The sequence below is a fragment of the Taudactylus pleione genome, unplaced genomic scaffold (genome assembly GCF_031769625.1).
Source record: "Taudactylus pleione unplaced genomic scaffold, aTauple2 ptg000959l, whole genome shotgun sequence".
Classification (NCBI taxonomy): domain Eukaryota; kingdom Metazoa; phylum Chordata; class Amphibia; order Anura; family Myobatrachidae; genus Taudactylus; species Taudactylus pleione.
This window is the reverse complement of record NW_028285360.1, coordinates 3,327,609-3,348,758: the sequence shown is the minus strand read 5'-3', so window position 1 is coordinate 3,348,758 and position 21,150 is coordinate 3,327,609. Positions and strand designations below refer to the sequence as shown.

Below are 21,150 nucleotides of genomic sequence, written 5' to 3'. Positions count from 1 at the left end.
CCATTTGGAGCCGATGCTTTCCCGGGAATCTGCAACATCTATTCAGTTTCTATGTGCATCCCTATACTCCATAATCTGGTAGGAAGCCACCCTCATCAATTTGGGATTTGCTGTTTGCAAATATTTTATTGTGTTATCATACGGATTCCCTTTTCTGGAATCCTTGGATTAAAAATACTTTTTTAAATTGGATTTTTTTTTTCTGGACTATATTACAGTCGTTTATTACAGTAATGTTTGTTATTTATTTATGCTGCTTCATCTACAAATGATACTTTCTATGAATGTGCTGCACTAGGTTGTGTTCATTTGTATTTTAACATGTACCACCATCTGGAACTTGTGTCTAATGTTGCAAGAGTTTAGAAGGAGTCCCATCTGATAGGGAATCTAAAGAACTCACAGAATTAAGATAAGTTCCTTCTCTGTTTGATATATTCTTTGTGTGGCGCAGAAGGGAGGGTCTCCTTCTTTTTTTTTATTCTCTGTCTAAATTCTTGTGGGTGTGGATAACACCCAATAGACCCTTAACCTTCATCTGCCTCAGTGCGCATATTAGAAGGTGCCAAGTACCCGGCATTAAACTATTGGAGGTATTGTCCGTCATGAGTTTGAGTCAGTGAGCAGTAGTGGTAACCATGTTTGTGATACTCCCATTCTCCTGAAAAATTAGTTCTCTGTTTTAAATGTGGCTCTATATGTGTTTTATTACCTTGGTGTATTAGTGATGGAAGGTATCCTATTTCCAGCTCTGTTCACCACACCCTGAAACCTGATAATTAGTACTATATAATGGCTGATTCATATAATCACAAGTTAAGGTCCCGGAAATATTCCCAGTATCTCAGGGAAGAAAGCGCATATTGTGACAGACTAGCTTTTACAAACAAATCTAAAGACATTCCTTATAATAAGTGAGCAAACTACTATACATTTCTTATGCCCTGGCCCCTTGCTATTCATGATGTTCTACTCTACATCCATGAAAAGTTTTTACATGGACATTGCAGGTGTCTTCTTGTCATGCTCAAGAAAAACATCTGAGTACAGTATATGCTGTATCGTTTATACCCCTTTTAGACTTAAGCCGAAAACATGGGTGTTTGCACATTAACGTTCATCAACCCGGATCTCGCATAAATCTGAAAGGTCTGCGTCCCTGTTTGCTAGCAGGGCTTTTCCCAGGACTTGCAACCTGGATCAACGACCCGGTTCAAGTGTAAAAGGTGCGACCCATGTCTTGATGACCCAGGTCACACCTAAAACAAACTGACCAGGAGACAGTGGAGCTTGCAGATGAGATCTGATGCTGGAAGACCCCCGACTACTGCAAGACCTGGGTCCGTTGTGATGGGTGACGACCTGGGAATAACCTGGGTCGTTCCCCTAAGTGTAAAATGGGTGTCCCGGGTCCGAGTCGGGTTAAAGCTGAGAATTTAGGTCTGAAAGTGGTATTAATCATATTGGTAGTTAATTAAGACTTTTGTGAGGAGTCTAAAGGCTATACTTATCTAATAATCAAAGAATACAGCTGTGTGTCTGATAATGTTTGTGTTTGGTTATTTTGTATTTCAATTATAATATGCCAACATTTAACTAACTGTATAAAATGGAGCCCTTTGTAGGTTTTGCATAGGTCCGTAGTTTGTTTTTGCACACGTTTTCCCTCATCCTAATGACCCAGGCTGAAATTTTTTACTTTGCCTCTTGGCAGTTTTATAATTCTGCAGAACACTATTGTTTAGAAACTGAATTTCTGTATGGATGGCACAGAATCTCTAACCATGTTAATTATTGACATGAATCCACAGTCATGTGTGGTCCGTGTGATGATTCTAAAGTGCCTGAGAGAAAGAAGCGTATCAAAAGAACAAGCTGTACTTGTTACTACCTGCTTTAAAGCTGATAGTAAAAATCAGGGGAGCTGAGATGGGGGATGCTTGTTGGAGGGGTCCGGTGGGGGGCCCAAGTTGCTGCCGCCGCTGCCCCCCCCCCTCTTACTTGTCGGCAGCCTCTCTCCCCAGCCCAGCTACAGTGGGCCATCGGAGGCTGCTGCTGCTGAGTAGCAGCAGCAGTCTCCTCTGTCTGTGCGGTGGTGGTGGGGAGCGATCACACTTGGATGTGCTGCTGGCAGAGGTACTCACAACACCCTCCTGTTCAGCTTTGCGGTGCAGAAAATCCTTTTTTTTTTTTTTTCTAAGGGGGTATGGTCACGCCTTCCATGCCCCCCAAAAAGTATTGGAGCTTGGCACAGCTCTCTACGGGCCTATTAAAACTGGTCACACATTACAATTTAATGGTATTTTTGAGCAGTTTGGACATGCATGAAAGCTTAATGGCAAATATATTATGAGGTTGCCATTATACAATACAGTTGAGGCGTAATGGAAATTGGATGCACACTATACTTTTAATTTTTTTTTTTTTAAATCCAGTCTTTTAAGATTTTTTTTATTTAGAATGCCATTCAAACTGCACAGTTATTGGATTATTTGACTATATTGACCAAAGGATCAGTAATTCTGGGGAGTCCAATTAGGGTTTACCCTGTGGCTAATCACCTGCGCTGGGCGATTGAATTAGCTGGTTTTATCCTGTTAAACTACATAGGTGGACTTTTCCTCACAGCTTCCGGAGCTGGATGGAAAAAGTCTGAGATAAGGCATTCTCTAGGGGTAACGTGTGGGGAAAACCCATTGATAAAGCAGTTTACGTGGAATCAATGGGTTAGAATGTGTTTACCGCATGGGGAAAATGCTATTTAATTGAATAACCTTACCCTGTGTTACGCGGGTAAGTAGCCTCGGGGTAAACCCTGTGGCTAATTGAATCCCCCCCCCCAGCAGGGTCGTTACGTAGAGGGGAGGGGGTCCGTGTGCAGTCTCCGACACGGGCCCCCTCCTCTCCGGGGGCCGGCTGTGCACTGAGCGGTGCAATGCCAGTGCCGCACTTATAGACTCTGGGCACTAGAGTGTGCCCGGAGTCTCTAGCGTATACACAGGCCACCGGGAAAATGGGCGCGGTGGCCGCTTTCCCTGTACTGCGCATGCATCGGGGAAATGGCCGCGGTGGCCATTTTCCAGCCGCAGACACTAAAGCCAACGCGGGACTCCGGAGAGGTAAGTTTGCAGGGTGTGCGGTGCGGGCCCCACACACCCTGCACCCATTATAAATACGTCCCTGCCCCCCCAGTGTGTGGGCACCATAAATAAGAAAACACAAATTCCCAGTAATACCCCTTTCTCAAGACCAACAATATCCCGGGTTATTGCACGTGAACGTTCAGCAACCCGGGTTACTGTGCAGTGTGAAAGGGACAGGTTCAACTCTGGTCATGAGAAGGGTTGAGCGCTTGTTCAACCCGGCTGGCTGTGTAGTGTGAACGGGTACCCTTAGTCGATGCGATCCGGGTTCCGTTCACTGCATAGGAAAAGCCGGCGCTTGGAGATCATCTCCAAGCAGCGTCTCACCACATGATGGCAGTGATTTTATCGACCCAGCATTAGTGCTGTGTCGGGCTTCCAGTCTGAAAGGGGTTTCAGTCGGGTCGCACCCAGTACCGACGCGTGAACAAAATCCCGGGTGTCGTTTGACATCAATCATCGCCAGAACATGCTGGTCAATCTGCTGATAATGACAGGTTGACCATGTTCAGGGATGAGGGAGGGTGCCTACCAGGGGCATCTTTAGAGAGGAGGGGGCCTGTATGCATTCCCCGTCCGGGGCCCCCTCCTCTCTTCCCAGCAGCCGACTAACGTGGCTGGCCAGCCACCGCAGTATTAGTAGACTCTGGGCACTAGTGTGTGCCCGGAGTCTACTTCGCATGTGCAAAACGCCGGAAAAATGGCCCCATTTTTCTGGCTTTTTGTATAGTGCTGACACCCGGTGTGGGAGTAATATGGGTGCAGGGTGTGCGGTGCGGGCCCCCCTGGACCTGTGTGCACCGCACACCATGCACCCATCATAGATACACCTCTGGTGCCTACACTGAACGACATATGCACTGCAGGGGAAGAGTAACAACTGTACGATTACAATGTTATAATCGTACTGTTGTTCCACTATCTGCTAGTGGATATGCAGCTTTCCCCTCCTGTAAAGAATTTCCTTATGATTTCTTGCTATATATCTGACGGTATAATATATGAATTGACTCAGTGATAGATGCACAAACTTGGCAAATTGGAGAAACTCTGCTCCAGGGTCAGACTGGCCCACAGGGGTACAGGGGAAACCCCTGGTGGGCCCTACTGCCTGAGGACAAACCCCCTCCTCTAGAGATCAGGTTCCAGACTGTGCACTTGAATTATACTTCTCTTTCATTATACTGAACAGGACTATGGTGTATTTTCCATAATGCATTGCTGTTATTAATCTGGTACATTATCATGCATGCACTAGCAGTATTTAATTAAAATATATATATAATCTCTATTTTTAAAGGCCCCAGACCATCCACTCTCTATTGGTTAGCCAAGCCGCCTATGTGGACGCTAGCCACACCCCCTCTGGAGGCTGGCCACACCCTAAGTATGGGCCCCTATCACTGCAAGCCCGGGGTAGGCCCTTTATGCCCTTTATGCCCCAGTCCAACATTGCTCTGCTCTATGCTTTAGTTTTCATTCTGCCTGAAAGTCTCTTAACATTGATTCACAGTTTCACACACACTTTTTTTTTATTTATTTTTTCCCTGTATCATTGTATCCTTTCTCCTTCTGGGGGCCTCCCATGCATGTGCTTCAACTGGCCCCCATTCACCATCATTACCTATTCAATACTGTGGAAGTGTCAGATTTCTACTACAGAAAGTTATGTGTCTAAATACCCTAGTGCTAAGCTTATTAAGCATTGTTTAATCTAGTACCTTTATTTATTTTTCTACCAACATACATGCATCACAATCTATCCCACTAAGTATTTCTTGCACTATTGTCTCATTCTGCAGGCTTCTTGTCTCTGTAGTACAGCACCATGCCTCCTCTGTGGATGTTGCCCATCTACCAAGAATTCGACTATTACCCGTCTGACCTTCTCCATCTTTCTACTCCTTGGAACGCTTGTGGCCTGCATTATGATCATACCTGGAGTGGAAAATGGACTTAAAAAGGTACATATACAGGACGGTGTAAGGTAGCTGCTATGGCCAACAGTAATGGACTCCTTTAGAGTGTAGCTTTTACCTTCTAAATTTCCAGCATGCTCATGTACAGTACATGCCACTTGCAATCAGCCATATACAGTATCATATATGGACGGGTGACAAAGAAGATATGTACTTGAAACTTCAGTGTACCTGATGGTACTTAACATACCAATGGAAATATACCATGGTACCCTTATTTTATACCAAATATACTGTATATTATTATTTATTTTTTCCTGTATGTTATGTAAATGCTAATGAGTCGGGGGGCGGTGCTCAGAGTCTTCTACAGCCAGCACCAAGTATTTGCCATGGCATTTATAGGTCACCTGAGGCATTTCAAAATCTATAATTTGCCTTAAATAGATGGAATCTCTTATTAAAGATTAGTTTACCATAGAGCAATTGGATATTGTGACCCCATGCTTATTTTAGATAGCTTTACACAGATTTTATCTTGGAAGGGGGTTTATATATACACAAAAATAAACTAAAAGTACGTGGCCATCCCCAGGGCTGCCGCCAGGGAGGTGTGGCCAGACCCCCTTCTTACAAAAATAAAAAACATGCAGCAGAGGGGGGTGCCAGTGTCCGGTTCCCCCATGTATATAATGCAGGGAGAGAGGGAACTGACTGCCGCAGCAGTCTCTCTCTGGCCCAGCTCGCAGCCTCTCTCCCTGCCCGTAGTAGTGGGGGGTGCGGATAAATAGTACTAGTCCCGCCATCCCTTTTGGTGCTCCTAGACACCTCTGCTAGTTAGTGTGTTTGCCCATTTCAGCCACACATATTGCTAATGGGTGCATATAAAGAAGCATAAAGCCATGCGATCTCCATGAGGCACTGTCATAGGATGCCAATTTTCCAACAAGTCAGTATGGCAAATTTCTGCCCTGCTATCGCTGCCCAAGCAACTGGTAGAGCTGTCTTCTGTTGCAACACTCATTACTGAGTTCCAGACTGCCTTTGGAAGCAACTTGTGCCAAATAACTTTTCATTGTGCGTTTCATGGATTGCGTTTCCATTCCTGAGTAGTTGCACATAAGCTTGAACGCACCGTGTAAAATGTTGGCTTATTTGGTGTTGCAGGAGGAATATTGGTTTTAGAGCATTTTTATGGTTTAGCCTGGGCCCCTTGGTTCCAATGAAAGGAAGTCTTAATGCTACAGCATAAAATGAAATCCCAAAGGTGTTTGTTTGCTATCAACTTTGTAACAGCAGTTTGTGGAATAATCTTTCTGTTAGAGATAAGTGCACTCCTTGCAGTCTGCTTCCACCCTACAGTGACTCCGACTGTGCACCTTTGCCAAGATAGCTGCCAGTACACTAGTGTGCATGCGTTACCCCCCGTGCCATTACTGTTTTGAGTGTCACAGTTCTGCTTAGCTCCTATAGAGTTGGGACTATATATATGTGCTGTACGTCCTTATATACGGCTAATATCGCCACCGCTGTAGGTCTCTTGCACAGCTGTGTATTTACCGCTGTTCCCTAATGAACTTGGAAGCCTGGCTAAGGATCAATGTGTGGCTTAAACTCCTTTTACAATACCACTGGTGCTTATTAGCAACCTTCTAGGTTATATACTAATAGGACATATCAACTCTTTCCTGTGGACCACCATTACAATGCCCTAGTTCGCAAAGCGAGGTCCATCAACACATAGTTTACAAGCTTGGTGTCGAGCTTGACTGGTCCACACAGGGGCCTGACCTCAACCCCATCAAACACCTTTGGAATGAATTGGAACACCAACTGTGAGCTAGGACTCATCACCCAACATACAATAAGTATCAGATATTACTGTTATTGTGGCTGAATAGATGTTAATCCCAAGCAATTATGTTCTAAAATCTAGTGGAAAACCATACCAGAAAAGTGGCGGTTGTTATAGCCGCAAATGTGGTCCAACTCCATATTAAGGCCGTGGTTTTGTAATGAGATGTTCAACAAGCACATATGGGTGTAATGTAATAAAAGTTGATCTAGTGTATGGCCAGCTTAAAGCTGGCCATACACAAGACCAACTTTCCTCCAACCATTCAACTAGTTGGTTGGTTGGAATGAAATTCCGGTAATGTTCGGGAGCAGATGGCAATTAGCAATTTGCTCCCATACCCTGAAAAACGGACGAAAGCTGTTGTTCAGATACGTTTTTTAACTTAAACAGATTTAACCAACCTGCCTGAACGACCTTTTTCATATTTTCTTCTGGTGTTTGGGAGCAAATTGCTGATTGTCATTTGCTCCCATGCATTACCAGATTTTCATTCCAACCAATCAACTAGTTGGATGGTTGGAGGAAAGTTGGTCTGGTGTATGGTCAGCTTAAGAGTCTGGTTCTCACAATACTGACACTTGGAAGAGCAATAACAAAGATTGCATCTACAGTATTTCTCTTGGCAACAAAGCTCAATGAACTGCTTCAATCTCCTCTAATACATTTCCATGTTGTCCACACACTTTATTTTATTTTACTTTTTTTTTTTTTTTTAGTAGTTGTGTTTTTTATTTTTTAAGTCCTTGTTTAGCTGCATGTTGGCACGCTATTAATTTTAACATTGCCTGACTCAATCACAATCGTAAATGTTTAGCACAATAAAATGTAATTCTATGGGAATGCTAATTAAAATACAGAGCACATTATACTGCACAAAGGCTTGTGAATATGCTTCCAGTGGGATTTGTGGTTTTTTTTTTTTTTTTTGGGCATCATTTTTCAACAAGCTCTTCTTGTTTCATCTGTGTCCTCTTCCAGTTAGAATATAAGCTTTTGTGTTTATGCCTGCATTTATTTGGTCTAGCTTGTGTGTCTGTTTTAAGTATGTCCTGGTTTTCCCACTGTTCTCCTCTGCGCAGCACTGTGGCTCCTTGCAAATCTGCGATCTTAATTTGAACCCTAAAACATTGTCTGTCTATTTAATCAAACAGTTTATTCTATGCCTTAAGTTCCCTTCTGTCTTGGGAACTCACTCTGCTGGACAATTTATAGTCCTATTTGCTTCATTTTTAGGTATTACTTTGATATATTTTTAAATAGATAAAAATATTGCCTTCTGTATGTCATGGTTTCTCTTCTACCCTCAGCTTCCGTGGTTTTGTACCTCATCTACATCCATAGCTGGAAATGTGCATTGTGACATTATTGTTGGTCACCAAGCTGTTTACCGTATGTGTTTTGCACTGGCTGCTTTTTTTTTCCTCTTTGTCATAATAATGATTTGTGTACGGAGTAGCCGGGACCCCAGAGCATACATACAGAATGGGTGAGTGTTCATTCTAAAACTTAAGGTACAGTGGTCTGAGATCGTGTTAACTATGTATGTTTCAGTTCCTTTTTATAAACTACTGTAAATGACACACACATTGGTGGTTTCGCAGTAGCGTAACATTTTGTTTTTCATTTCATGATTTATTGCTTCATCCTGCAATCTGCTTGGTTTACAGCACAAAACAAGACTCGGACAATGAAAGATTTAATAAAAGCAGAACTTCAAATTACACATTTGTGAGCGTAGAGGCTAGAAATGCAGTGACTTACATCTGACACCTTGTACACACCACTTCCAGGTGTCCTGTATGTCCAACTTTATAAACATAAATTTAGACAAATGTTATTAAATAAGCTTGATATTCTTCACACTCCTGGCTTGCTAAATCTGCTTATCAACGTGCTCTCTGACAGTGCGATTGACAGCAATATTTTGGGAGAAGAAGTAACTTTGTTATAAATGACTTAAATCTACTCCTACTTTTTAAAAAAAATTTTTTATACTTGCCTAAAATTGATATGTAGTTACTTACAAATTGGAGAGTTGATCAAATTGTATTGTTTTTAAATCAAATCTACATAAAAAATACAGCCGGATAATTTACTAAATAGGAAAGTCTAAATTCACTATGGAAATCGCCAGAAAAACTGTAAGATTTCCCATTAATTTCATTGAAGGCAGAAAGTCCATAATAAGGTATTGCTGATTGAAATTAAATCCAGAAATGCTCAATTAAACAATGGGAGAAAAGTAGATGTTCATGCCCTAGAAAGCTTGGCAGCCAAGTACCCACTGGAACAGGTCCAAATTAGTATTTTAAGCTTTGTGCCAATGCCAATTTATCAGTGAGGCTGAAGTTCGGTTAGTCTCTAGCAGCAAAGCATGTAAACATTGTTTGTGATTGGTTGAGCTTCTCCCATTCATTTCAATAGACAATGCATTTGAATAGGCTTTGTGTCGATCAATAATGCATTGCCTATTCGAATAGGAAAAGCAACAGTTTGGCTTAGCAGAGAACAGTACAGTCATCCCAAATCTAATTTTTAAAGCCTATTTTTGTAGATTTTAGTGAGTTAATTAACAATTTACTTATGGCAAGCTTGGGCAGTTTCCATTTTTAAACAAAATCGCCCTTTTAGCAGATTTTCCCTAAAGTGAGTGATCTATAATGTGTTGTGGGACACACCAGCGAGCTAACTCTATCAACTGTAAGAATCTAACTAATGTAACCAATTCTTATCCATTATTTAAGTAGAGCAGTGCTTTCAAACTCTGTCCTCAGGGCACACTATTAGTCCATTTTTAAAGTATGTATATATGCTTGAGCACAGGTATTTAGAACCTCAATTATTTATCTTTTTCTACTTCAGGGTCCATAGGTATCCACAGGATACCTTGGGGTATTGGTGTGACGTCAGTCGCTGGGCACCATAGAGTTAAGCTTTTCAGCCTCCCAGGATGCACTAGGGTCCCCCTCCTATACCCCGCCCCCGAGCCAAGGCACCTCAGTTTAGTTTGGTGCCCGGCTGGAGTCGGGTGCACCTGTCGGAGTGGGGGCTAGAAGAGCCCCTGAAGCTTTCTCTTATGCAGCTGTGGCTGCACATCTGGATGTACAGCATGGACAGTCAGTCCTGACGTCCATGCTGTCTTCCCTACACCCCCGCCGGTACCAGAACGCCGGTACCGATCCGGGGATGCTGGTGAGCATCTGGGGTCACAGCTAGCGGTGACCCCAGATGTTCCGGACCATGGCCGGATTCAAGGAGGACAAAGGTAAGCAGCGGGGTCCCGCGGTGGGTCCCCGCTGGTCACATGGTCCTAAGTCCCCAGGCAGGGGGCTCCCTGGGGACTGGCTGCAGCGTGGAGCCAGGCGACCAACCTGCGCTTCCACTACCCCCTGGGACAGCGGACCGCAGCAGAGCGGTAGCGCTGCGGCGTCCCAGGGGTTAAATGCATGCCAGGGGAGCGCGCCTTCCCTGTCTCACAGCCGGCACCTCCCCCGCTGCACACAGCCCTCTCTGCACGCTGCCGACTGGTCCTGTGGCAGCGCTCCTCCCCCAGGCCAGCCTCCTCTCTGCTCCTCGGCGGCCATCTTCTTCTGGACGCATGGTGAACGCTGCTGGATGCCCTGGACGGAAGCAGAGTGGTCTGGGTCCCCCCGCATACCTCTCCTCCGCTGTGGTCAGGTCTGTGTATGTAGCGCTGTGTCCTACCAGGCCCTGTGTCTGCGTAGTTGAGTGATCAGCGCTGTTAGTGCAGGAATTGATTTTCTTTGCATTGTATGTGACTGTGCTAGCGCTGCTGCCTGTAACTTTTCTTCTAACTGTCAGCTTTATTACTGTCCCTGTTCTTTCTGCTAAGCCCTTGTGGTGCGGTGCTGCAGGGTGGTCTCTCGCCTATTTACTATATAATTGGTGAGAGGGGTCACATACTTGGTGCCATCATGTCTGAAAGTGATTTTCCTCTCCGGCTACAGTGTACTACGTGTAAAGTACCGTTAGCGGAGGGGGAGGGTAGCGCGGAGGGCCTTTGCCGGCAGTGTTTGTCCATGGCGCGGCCTCTTACGGTTACAGCACCGGTACAGGAGCCGCCCTGGGCTTGTTTCGCTCAAGCGCTTACAGCCTTAGTGGGCCAGTTAGCTCTGCAGCCCGCGTTTACACCGATGGGTTTGTCCCAGCAGTCAGTGGTGTCGTCACCCATGCAGGGTTTCCCACGACAATTGGTGGTACCCCACAGTCTCCCTATTTCCCCGCTCCCGGTTTCTCAGGAGCCATCGTGGGTTAACTCCCTGACGAGTTCTGTACAGCACTTGTCGGATGTGTTGCAAGGGGAGTCTGTGATGCGGCCGCATAAACGGCCGGTGGCGTCTGTCGGCTCCTTATGAGGATGACGAGGGGACGTCTGATGATGGGGAGATTCTGGATCCTTACGATCAGGAACCTCTCCATACTAAGGACGCTGATGCTAAGTCCAAAGTGTATATTCCTGGACTTATTCGGGCGGTCCGCACAGCCTTGGTGATTGAGGACGAAGTTCCCCCAGCGGCTAAATCTAAGTATGCCTTTTTCAAAGATGTGAAGGGCGATGCCACAGTCTTTCCTCTTTCAGGTCAGTTAGTGGACCATTTAGAGGAGGCGTGGAAACAGCCTGGCAAACGATACCAGCCGCAGAGACGTCTGGCGGTGGCTTATCCGTTCGCGGATAATTATTTTGCTAAGTGGGAATCCCCTCCACAGGTGGATTCTCACATGACCCGTCTTGTCCGTAGTGCCACATTGCCGATGCCATCCATGTCCTCCCTTAAGGATGCTACGGACCGCAAGGTGGAAATCTGCCTGAAGTCCGCTTATTCCCTTGCGGGGGGGGGCAGCACGGCCGGCTTTGGCCATTTGCTGGGTTGCCAGAGCGATGGAGCGCTGGGCGGATTCATTAGAGGCTTCTTTTGATTCCGACTGTCCGGCCGAACAGGCGGAGTTGATTGGTAATCTCCGTGATTCGGCCACTTATATCAACGAGGCGGTCCTAGACATTAGTACTCTGGTGTCTAGAATTTCTTCAGCTGTGGTGGCTGCTCGTCGCACCTTGTGGCTGCGATCCTGGAAGGCGGACGCAGATTCCAAAAAGGGTCTGGAGGCGTTGCCGTTTACCGGAGAAGTTCTCTTCGGTCCGGATCTGGATAAGATTGTGGCCACGCTGGCGGCAGCCAAATCGGCTTGTCTCCCGTCGGCCGCTGCTCCTTCTGGTTCCTTCATCATCCTTTCGGTCATCTAGGGCCCAGGGCAGGCCCAAACCACAGTTGTTTCCTCGACAGGCTGGCCCTAAGAAATCGGCCAAGCCTCAGAAGCAGGCATGGAGTACCAGACGTCTGGCCCCCAAGTCAGATGACAAGCCTGCGGCCTGACGGTCCGGGCCTCCCTTTGGGGGATCCCAGGGTGGGAGGCCGCCTGCTGCAGTTCGCCCAGTGTTGGTCGGCCACTACGACAGACACTTGGGTTCTCGAGGTGGTCTCTCACGGGTACGCCCTCTCCTTCCGGCACAGACCCCCGGCTCGATTCTTCACCACGGGTCTACCATCAGACCGGAACAAGGCTACGGAGCTGCGGAAGGTATTGCACACTATGCTCCAGGCTGGAGTTATAGTGCCTGTTCCATTCTCCCAGAGGGGCCAGGGTTTCTATTCAAATTTTTTTTGGTACAGAAACCCAATGGGTCGTATCGTCCGATTCTCAACCTCAAAACACTCAACAAGTCTTTGCGGGTTTCGGATGGAGACCCTACGGTCCATCATTCTGGCGCTGGAACCTGGGGACTACATGGTGTCATTGGACATACAGGACGCTTACCTGCATGTCCCTATTCTTTTGCCCCATCAACAGTTCCTCAGGTTTGCAATCCGCAGTGACCACTTCCAGTTTCGGGCGTTACCTTTTGGCCTAGTGACAGCACCACGTGTTTTCACCAAGGTGATGGCGGTCATGGCGGCTTCTCTGCGGCTGCAGGGAGTTCGCATGTTGCCGTACTTGGACGACCTGTTATTGGTGGCAGGATCTCCAGAGCTCCTGTTACGCCACTTGGACCTGACCATTGCACTGCTGCAACGGCACGGCTGGCTAATCAACTGGCAGAAGTCCACTCTAATCCCGTCTCGGAGGATTCTGCATCTTGGAGCCTTATTGGACTCGGGACAGCAAAAGATCTTCGTGACGGAGGACAAGATCTCTGCTTTACAGTCAAGGATGCGCAGTTGTCTGCACAGCCGCTGGGTGTCCCTACACTCGGCGATGAGGTTACTGGGCTCCATGGTGTCGGTGTTCGACATGGTGGAATTCGCCCAGTTTCACTCCAGACCTCTGCAGCACCTGATCCTGTCCAAGTGGAACGGGCTGCCTCAGTCTCTGAAGTCCCAGACGATTGTGATCACCCCGGAGGTTCGCCTGTCCCTTGCTTGGTGGTTACAGACGACTCACCTCAACAAGGGACGTCCGTTCTGGGTTCCAAATTGGGTCCTGTTGACAACGGACGCCAGTCTTCGGGGCTGGGGCGCAGTTTCGGGTCCACACTTGTTCCAGGGCAGGTGGACGCCGACAGAAGCGGAGCTTCCAATAAATATCTTGGAACTCCGTGCGGTCTTCAATGCTCTCCAGCAGGCACATCGGTTTCTCCAGGGTCACCCGGTGCAGGTCCAGTCGGACAACGCTACCACTGTGGCCTACATAAACAGGCAAGGAGGAACTCGCAGTCGGGCGACTCTCGTAGAGGTCTCTCTGATCCTGGTTTGGGCGGAGCGCAATCTTCCGGCCATATCAGCGGTCTTCATCCCGGGAGTGCTAAATTGGGAGGCGGACTTTCTAAGTCACCAGGACGTTCATCCGAGGGAATGGTCTCTGCACCCGGACGTTTTTCAACTGCTGGTGGACAGGTGGGGTCTTCCAGAGATCGACCTCATGGCGTCCCAGCACAACAACAAGTTGCCGGTGTACGGGTCTCGCACAAGAGACGAAGGGGCATCTCTGGTGGATGCTCTGTCCGTCCAGTGGATGTTCCGGTTCGCATACCGGTTCCCTCCGGTCTCCCATCTTCCACGGGTAATCCGGAAATTCAAACAGGAAGGAGGGACGCTCCTGTTGATAGCTCCCGCGTGGCCCAGACGGCACTGGTTCTCAGACCTTCAGGGTCTGTCCGTGGACAGTCCTCTGCAGTTGCCGCTACGACCGGACCTTCTGTCTCAGGGTCCTTGTCTTCACCCGGACCTGACTCTGCTGTCTTTGACGGCGTGGCTGTTGAGACGGCCATGCTGAGGTCCGGGGGGTTTTCCAGCTCTGTGGTGCATACCATGTTGCGAGCTCGGAAACCGTCTTCCGCGAGGATATACCATCGCGTGTGGCATACGTTCTTCCAGTGGTGTCGACCGAGAGGTTATGCACCGCGGGAGTTTCGTCTGTCTCGGATTCTCGCCTTCCTGCAAGCGGGACTAGATCATGGGCTTCGCCTTGCTTCTTTTGAAGGTACAGGTTTCGGCCCTGTCTGTCTGGTTTCACCGTAGGATTGCTACAATCCCGGATGTGCGCACCTTTATGCAAGGTGTTCTCCGCATTCAGCCGCCCTTTTGTTCCACCTGTGGCGCCTTGGGATTTGGCTGTGGTCCTGAGGGCTCTCCAAGGACCGCCGTTTGAACCACTGGGCTCAGTGGATCTTAAATGGCTAACAGCTAAGACTGTTTTCCTTCTGGCTATTGCTTCGGCCAGACGTGTTTCTGATTTAGGGGCTCTTTCTTGTAAACCCCCTTTCTTGGTTTTTCATGGGAACAGGGCAGTGCTCCGCACTCGGCCTGAGTTTCTTCCCAAAGTTGTTTCCCAGTTTCATGTTAACGAGGAAATCGTTGTTCCGGCCTTTAACTCACCGGGTCTTTCCGTGGGTGAGGCCTCTTTGGATGTTGTGCGGGCCTTAAGGACTTATGTTGACCGCACTTCTTCGTTTAGGAAGTCGGACGCTTTGTTTGTCCTCTATGGCTTCCGTAAAAAGGGTTGGCCTGCTTCAAAGCAAACTTTGGCAGCCTGGATCCGTATGGCTATTTCTGAAGCTTATCTTCATGAAGGCCTACCGGTTCCTCCTTCTGTGAAGGCTCATTCCACTAGGTCTGTGGGTCCTTCGTGGGCAGCTCGACGTGGTGCCTCTGCAGTCCAGATCTGCAAGGCTGCTACGTGGTCTTCTGTCCATACCTTCGTGAGGTATTACGCGTTTGACACCTTCGCCTCTCAGGATGCTTCATACGGGCGGCGGATTCTCCTTTCTGCACAGGAGCGTCCCCACCCTTAAAGGATACTGCTTTGGGACATCCCCAAGGTATCCTGTGGATACCCTATGGACCCTGAAGTAGAAAATATGAGAGATGGTAAGAACTTACCCTTGTTATCTCTATTTCTACGAAGTCCATAGGGTTCCACAGGACTCCCGCCCTGACGCACCTGTTCTGCAAATGGGCTTTGCTCTGGTCACCGGTTTTCCGTCTCCCTCTGGTGAGAATGTGATTCTTGTATGTGTCCAGATCTTTTTTTCTCTCTCTTCCTTCTCCTCCTCCGGCCTATGGCTTGATAACTAACTGAGGTGCCTTGGCTCGGGGGCGGGGTATAGGAGGGGGACCCTAGTGCATCCTGGGAGGCTGAAAAGCTTAACTCTATGGTGCCCAGCGACTGACGTCACACCAATACCCCAAGGTATCCTGTGGAACCCTATGGACTTCGTAGAAATAGAGATAACAAGGGTAAGTTCTTACCATATCTCATATATTTTTTTTTTTTTTTTTTTTTTATTATTTTAGAATTATTCTTTATTGGTTTCCACTTCAGCCATTAATATACACACCCTATTGTTCCCAGTTCAAAGTTTGGACTATTGCAGAGGTTCCCAAACTCTGTCCTCAAGGCACCCCAATAGTCCAGGTTTTAAGGATAACCATGCTAGGGCACAGGTGACTTAATTAGTACCTCAGTCTTTTGATGTAACCATCTGTGCTCAACCATGGATATTCTTAAAACCTGATCCGTTAGGGTGCCCTGAGGACTGAGTTTGGGAACCTCTGGACTATTGACTACTTTTGTTCAATACCTCTTCTGATAACACCTACCTTTTTTATATGTACATTTTATGTGATTTTGCCCACACTTTTTAAGCCTCTTTCTCCTCTTAAACCAAAAGTATGGTCCACACAAGCTTGGTTTAAAGGTGTGTAATTTGGCACCAAAATGAGCAAGAATATGTGGCTGTTATAATCCAGCAGCCTGACCTACTCATCAGTATCAGTGGCTACAAATGGTTAAAGGTGGTGTTCTAGGGTGAACCAGCCAATGCTCTAAAGGGGCTCTATGGAAAAAGAGTTGACTAAAAGTAAAAAAAATAAATCTCCTATGCTCACATGAAATGTACAGAACACATGTAAACAATAATGCACAATGAAAATGAATAAACAACATTTTCATAAGAACTATTCCCTGTGAACCTTGAGGTCTCGCTCTCAGTTATGTAGTACTAACTTAAATTTATTTGAAAGCCGCTCCACTCTCCAATTTGAATGGTTCATACTCAATGCTGTTAATTCTTTTTTTTGTTGTTGTAGTTGTTGTATATATTTAATATGCTGTTTTTTTTATTTTATTTTTTATTTCAGGTTTTGGTTTTTTAAGTTCCTGATATTGGTGGGAATCACCGTTGGGGCATTCTTTATACCTAGTGGAGTATTTACCACAGGTAACATCTAATTCTTTTATGTATGGCAGTCATCTCACCTTGGGCAGTATCCAATTAACTCCGTACATTATTCAGGTGCTAATGAATCCCCCATGGCTATCCAATCAGCCCCGAAGTCTTGCCCGACGCCGCCACTTATCTGATTTTTTTTTCAGAACCTAATGTGTCCTGAAAAACAATTCATAAATTTTAACTGTACAATACATTATGTACAATAATGACGTATCATAAAGCCAGCAGAGGAAGAAGTCATAGGGGCATATTCAATTGGGCGTGAGGTTTAGCGAAGTAAAAAAACCTTGGCCTAATTTTGGATTACCGCAGGCATGCACGTTTTCGATACCCGTAGTATCCAATAAAGAAAGTGGACGCTGGGTTTTCACCTCTAAAAAAAAAAAAAAAACGCCAAAAAAACTTTTACCTGTCCGGGGGTCTCCGGTGGCTTCCCCTCTATCTTTCACTGGGGAGGGGGCTTCTGGGAGTCCTGGGGGCTGCTGGGAGGCTCTGGGGATTGGTGGGTGGAGCAAGGGCTGCTGGGAGTTGTAGTTCATGCTCACACGAATACACACTCACAAACACTGACAATACAGGTACTTACCGCTGCTGGAGGAAGAAGACAGCGATGCGGAAGGTAACTAATTAAGGACTAATTAGTCTTCAGGCGGGGTGCCGCCAGGGTCCCAGAGCAAGACCCACTGATTTTTCCTAAAATTATCTGGATATGCAAGTAAAACCTCCCAGCGCTCAAAGTCGGAAAAAAAAACCCACAACTGATTGAATAGCAAAAATACAGCATCTGATTGAATAGCAAAAACCCTGCCGTTGCAGGAAAAACCTAGCAGGTGCGGGATTTATGCTATTCTCACCCCCAATTGAGTATGTCCCATAGAATAATTTTATGTGCTGACTTGTGGATCTGAAATCCTCAATACTCTGGACCTGATTCATCAAGGATCGCAACTGCTAAAGCGTACGCAGACTGTCGATTGCATCGCAAAGCGCGTGCGCAAATGCCTCACTGCAATCGGGACTGCGATTGCATTGAGTATGCAGACCCATCGCAGAGTGATTGACAGGAAGTACCGTTTGATGTAAATGGGGGGGGGGGGGGGGGGTAGTCGGAGAAACGCAGGCGTGCCAGTGCTTTTGAACGCTGTTGCAGGGGCGTGTATAAATTGGCCACTACGATGGCATATGCAGCTTGAGCTGACACTAGGGGGAGAGATATGCAGTCTCCCCTGTCAGCTTTTACATCCCTTCTGAAACTGGACTCTTTCTGACAGAAACCAATTCACTCTCAGCTGTATCATACATTTTTACTAATATATGCAAAATACTTTTACCAACTTTAACTATATAAATAACCTCAAGTGTAAATATATGAAACACCCATATATACATTCTTATTACTGCAGTATATTTCTCTAACCCTTAACCTGGGTTACAATGGCAAAAGCACATAGGTTTGTGAACTTCTCACGGATTCAACATTGTTTCGGGCGAATTATCCTATTTGTTCACCCTAAACAAATAGGATAAGGTGGGAAAAAAAAATCTGTGAAAAATCCTTGTTTTTCGTCCAGAAAAATTACTGGGGCTAATTGGATATGCCCCCTTGTGTTTGATTATTTTACTCATTCCCCTCCTATATGATGATTTTTTTTTTTTTTTTTTTTCTTTTTAGCCACCTGTTCTTTTTTCACAAGCAGCTATTTATCTCCTTGATGGCTACCCTTTACATTTAATAGTCATCCCACTGACCAATCATCATACTTTTGACAAGCTTTTTACCTACATACAGTACCTACCCACCCATGCTGATCTCTTTTAATCTCCTTTTCTTTTCTCCTTTTTGTGTCATTTGCTCCCATGCAGTGTGGTATTATTTTGGCACGGTTGGTGGTTTCCTATTCATCCTTGTACAGCTCATACTTATTATTGACCTTGCCCACTCCTGGAGTGAGTCCTGGCTTCAGCGGGCTGAAGATGGCAACACCAAGTGCTGGTATGCTGGTAAGGCTAGAAACTTGCTATTAAATTACAAAGGAAAGTACATGGCGGTCATCTAAATAAGGATAATTTGCAGAAACTGTGATAAAAACTGCTATTTTATTTATGATTTGCAAATTGATTCTTGCAATTACCAGTTCTATTAACAGAAATTTGCTGAAAATTTTTAACATTTATAAGTCTACAATGTTGCCCAAATCGCACACCCCTCGTTTTTGTGTGGATTTGTATAATAATAATTAAAAAAAAAATGACACACACAGCAGGAACTCTAAGATAAGTTATATTTCAATGTCCCTTTTTGAGTGTCTTCTTTTCTAAATACTATATATACAGTAGATGTCATCATTTATTCTTAATATATACATCAGTATTGTGCAGTCTTAGATCAATGTCCAGAACTATATGATTTGATGCAGTGCTGCTGCTTCCAGTCTCTTAGCCACAAGAGTCAGTGATCTAGAAACATAGCAAATGAAAGAGAGCGCACTCGTGAGATAAATGAAAAAAAACACTTTACTTATATCCAAGCTCCTATATACAACTTGATTCCGCACAAGATCAAATAGGACATAATTTATATAATAGATCCCAACATATTAGCTGTTTTGACACAATACATATAGTGCAGCTCTTGGTTGGTGGTGCTCCCAAATTTTAAGTATCTAAATTTTTTTTTTTTTTTTCTATTCTTGCCAGAAAACAAGAAGACAAAAAAAAAAACTGCGTTTAGGGGGCACACAAACATAGTAATTCAAACAATATGATGAGTATATTTATTAAAACAGAAATTTTATTGGATACTACCCCTTTAAAATATTCCCGTGTTCAAAATGGGGGTATATCAAAGAAAATATTTTTAAAACAAGTATTAAATATTGAGGGTAATACAAAATATCAAATTCCCTTCTGATACCCAAAAGAGTCTGGGTTGTATGTATTCAATTAGGCTATTTGCAGTAGGTGTGCGACGACAAAAATAAGTCCTGAATGTTCATTTTAACACTTATCACCTATGCTCTACCTAAAAAGGGAAATCTCAAAATTCCACCCAGGAGTACCTCCTTCAATAATTCTATTTGGTGTTCATCCACTATATCTTATGTACAATCATCCATGAAAAAAGGGGAGTGGATTTAATATCAATCAATATGAAAAAAGAAGGAATTAAGCAGTAAGCATCAAGAGATGTCATTCCTCTTTGGTACCGTGATTCGGATACATAAATGTGCAAAACATATATTAATATAGGACAGAGTATATTCTACACTTTGTATGACAAATGTCTTAGCTCCTAGAAATGAAAACAACAGATACAAACTGCTTGGATACAATTTTGATACAATAGAGAGAACAGTGTCAAGTTCTAACACTTCTATCCTTCCGTGTCATGCAGCCGCTTCAGACACAAAATAAAGGAGGGGAAGAACTATTAATTGTCATAAGGAAGATTTTAGAGATGCGTCTCTACTGTTCTATCTGTTGGTAGGAGGTCCCTGTTGCTATAAGCATTACAGGGAAACTCCACTTCTCTAGGTTAGCTGAGAGAGTTGTGTATTGAAATGAACAATTATGGATCAAAAGGAAAAGAATGTTAGAGAACAGTACTCTTTGGAAAAAATACAATTAGAGTCTGTAGCAGTGGCGTAACCAGGGCAGGGCGAGTGGGGCACGTGCCCTGGGCGCCGTGGCAGGCCCAGCAAAGGGGGGCACCAGCAGGCAGGACATCATGCCCCCCGCACCTCCATTGCTCTCGGACTAAAAATAGAACAAACAGGCAAGTGTGCCTGTTGGTGCTGCAGCAGAAGCACGCAGCCCGTCCCAGGCAGTCTCCCCATTCTCTCTATACTGAGAGCTGCGGGTGCTGCCGGCGGTGACTGTGATGGTGTACCGAGAGTTGACGCAGGGGGGGCAGTGATGGTGTGCCGAGAGTTGACGCAGGGGGGGCAGTGATGGTGTGCCGAGAGTTGACGCAGGGGGGGCAGTGATGGTGTGCCGAGAGTTGACGCAGGGGGGGCAGTGATGGTGTGCCGAGAGTTGACGCAGGGGGGGCAGTGATGGTGTGCCGAGAGTTGACGCAGGGGGGGCAGTGATGGTGTGCCGAGAGTTGACGCAGGGGGGGCAGTGATGGTGTGCCGAGAGTTGACGCAGGGGGGGCAGTGATGGTGTGCCGAGAGTTGACGCAGGGGGGGCAGTGATGGTGTGCCGAGAGTTGACGCAGGGGGGGCAGTGATGGTGTGCCGAGAGTTGACGCAGGGGGGGCAGTGATGGTGTGCCGAGAGTTGACGCAGGGGGGGCAGTGATGGTGTGCCGAGAGTTGAAGCAGGGGGGGCAGTGATGGTGTGCCGAGAGTTGACGCAGGGGGGGCAGTGATGGTGTGCCGAGAGTTGACGTAGGGGGGGCAGTGATGGTGTGCCGAGAGACAAAGCAGGGGGGAGTGGTGACGGTGTGCCGAGAGACTATGCAGGGTGGGGCAGTGTGCCC

The 21,150-nt window shown here is 46.1% G+C and overlaps 1 protein-coding gene across 1 annotated transcript in view; it reads left to right on the top strand.

Moving 5' to 3' along the window:
* Positions 1–21,150, top strand: part of SERINC2 (serine incorporator 2) — a 63,927-nt gene that overhangs the window by 16,791 nt on the left and 25,986 nt on the right. The window contains exons 2-5 of the mRNA XM_088459969.1: positions 4,946–5,107; positions 8,228–8,406; positions 16,577–16,656; positions 18,532–18,669. Coding sequence (XP_088316095.1) covers positions 4,946–5,107; positions 8,228–8,406; positions 16,577–16,656; positions 18,532–18,669 — 559 coding nt within the window. The remainder of the gene's footprint in view (positions 1–4,945; positions 5,108–8,227; positions 8,407–16,576; positions 16,657–18,531; positions 18,670–21,150) is intronic.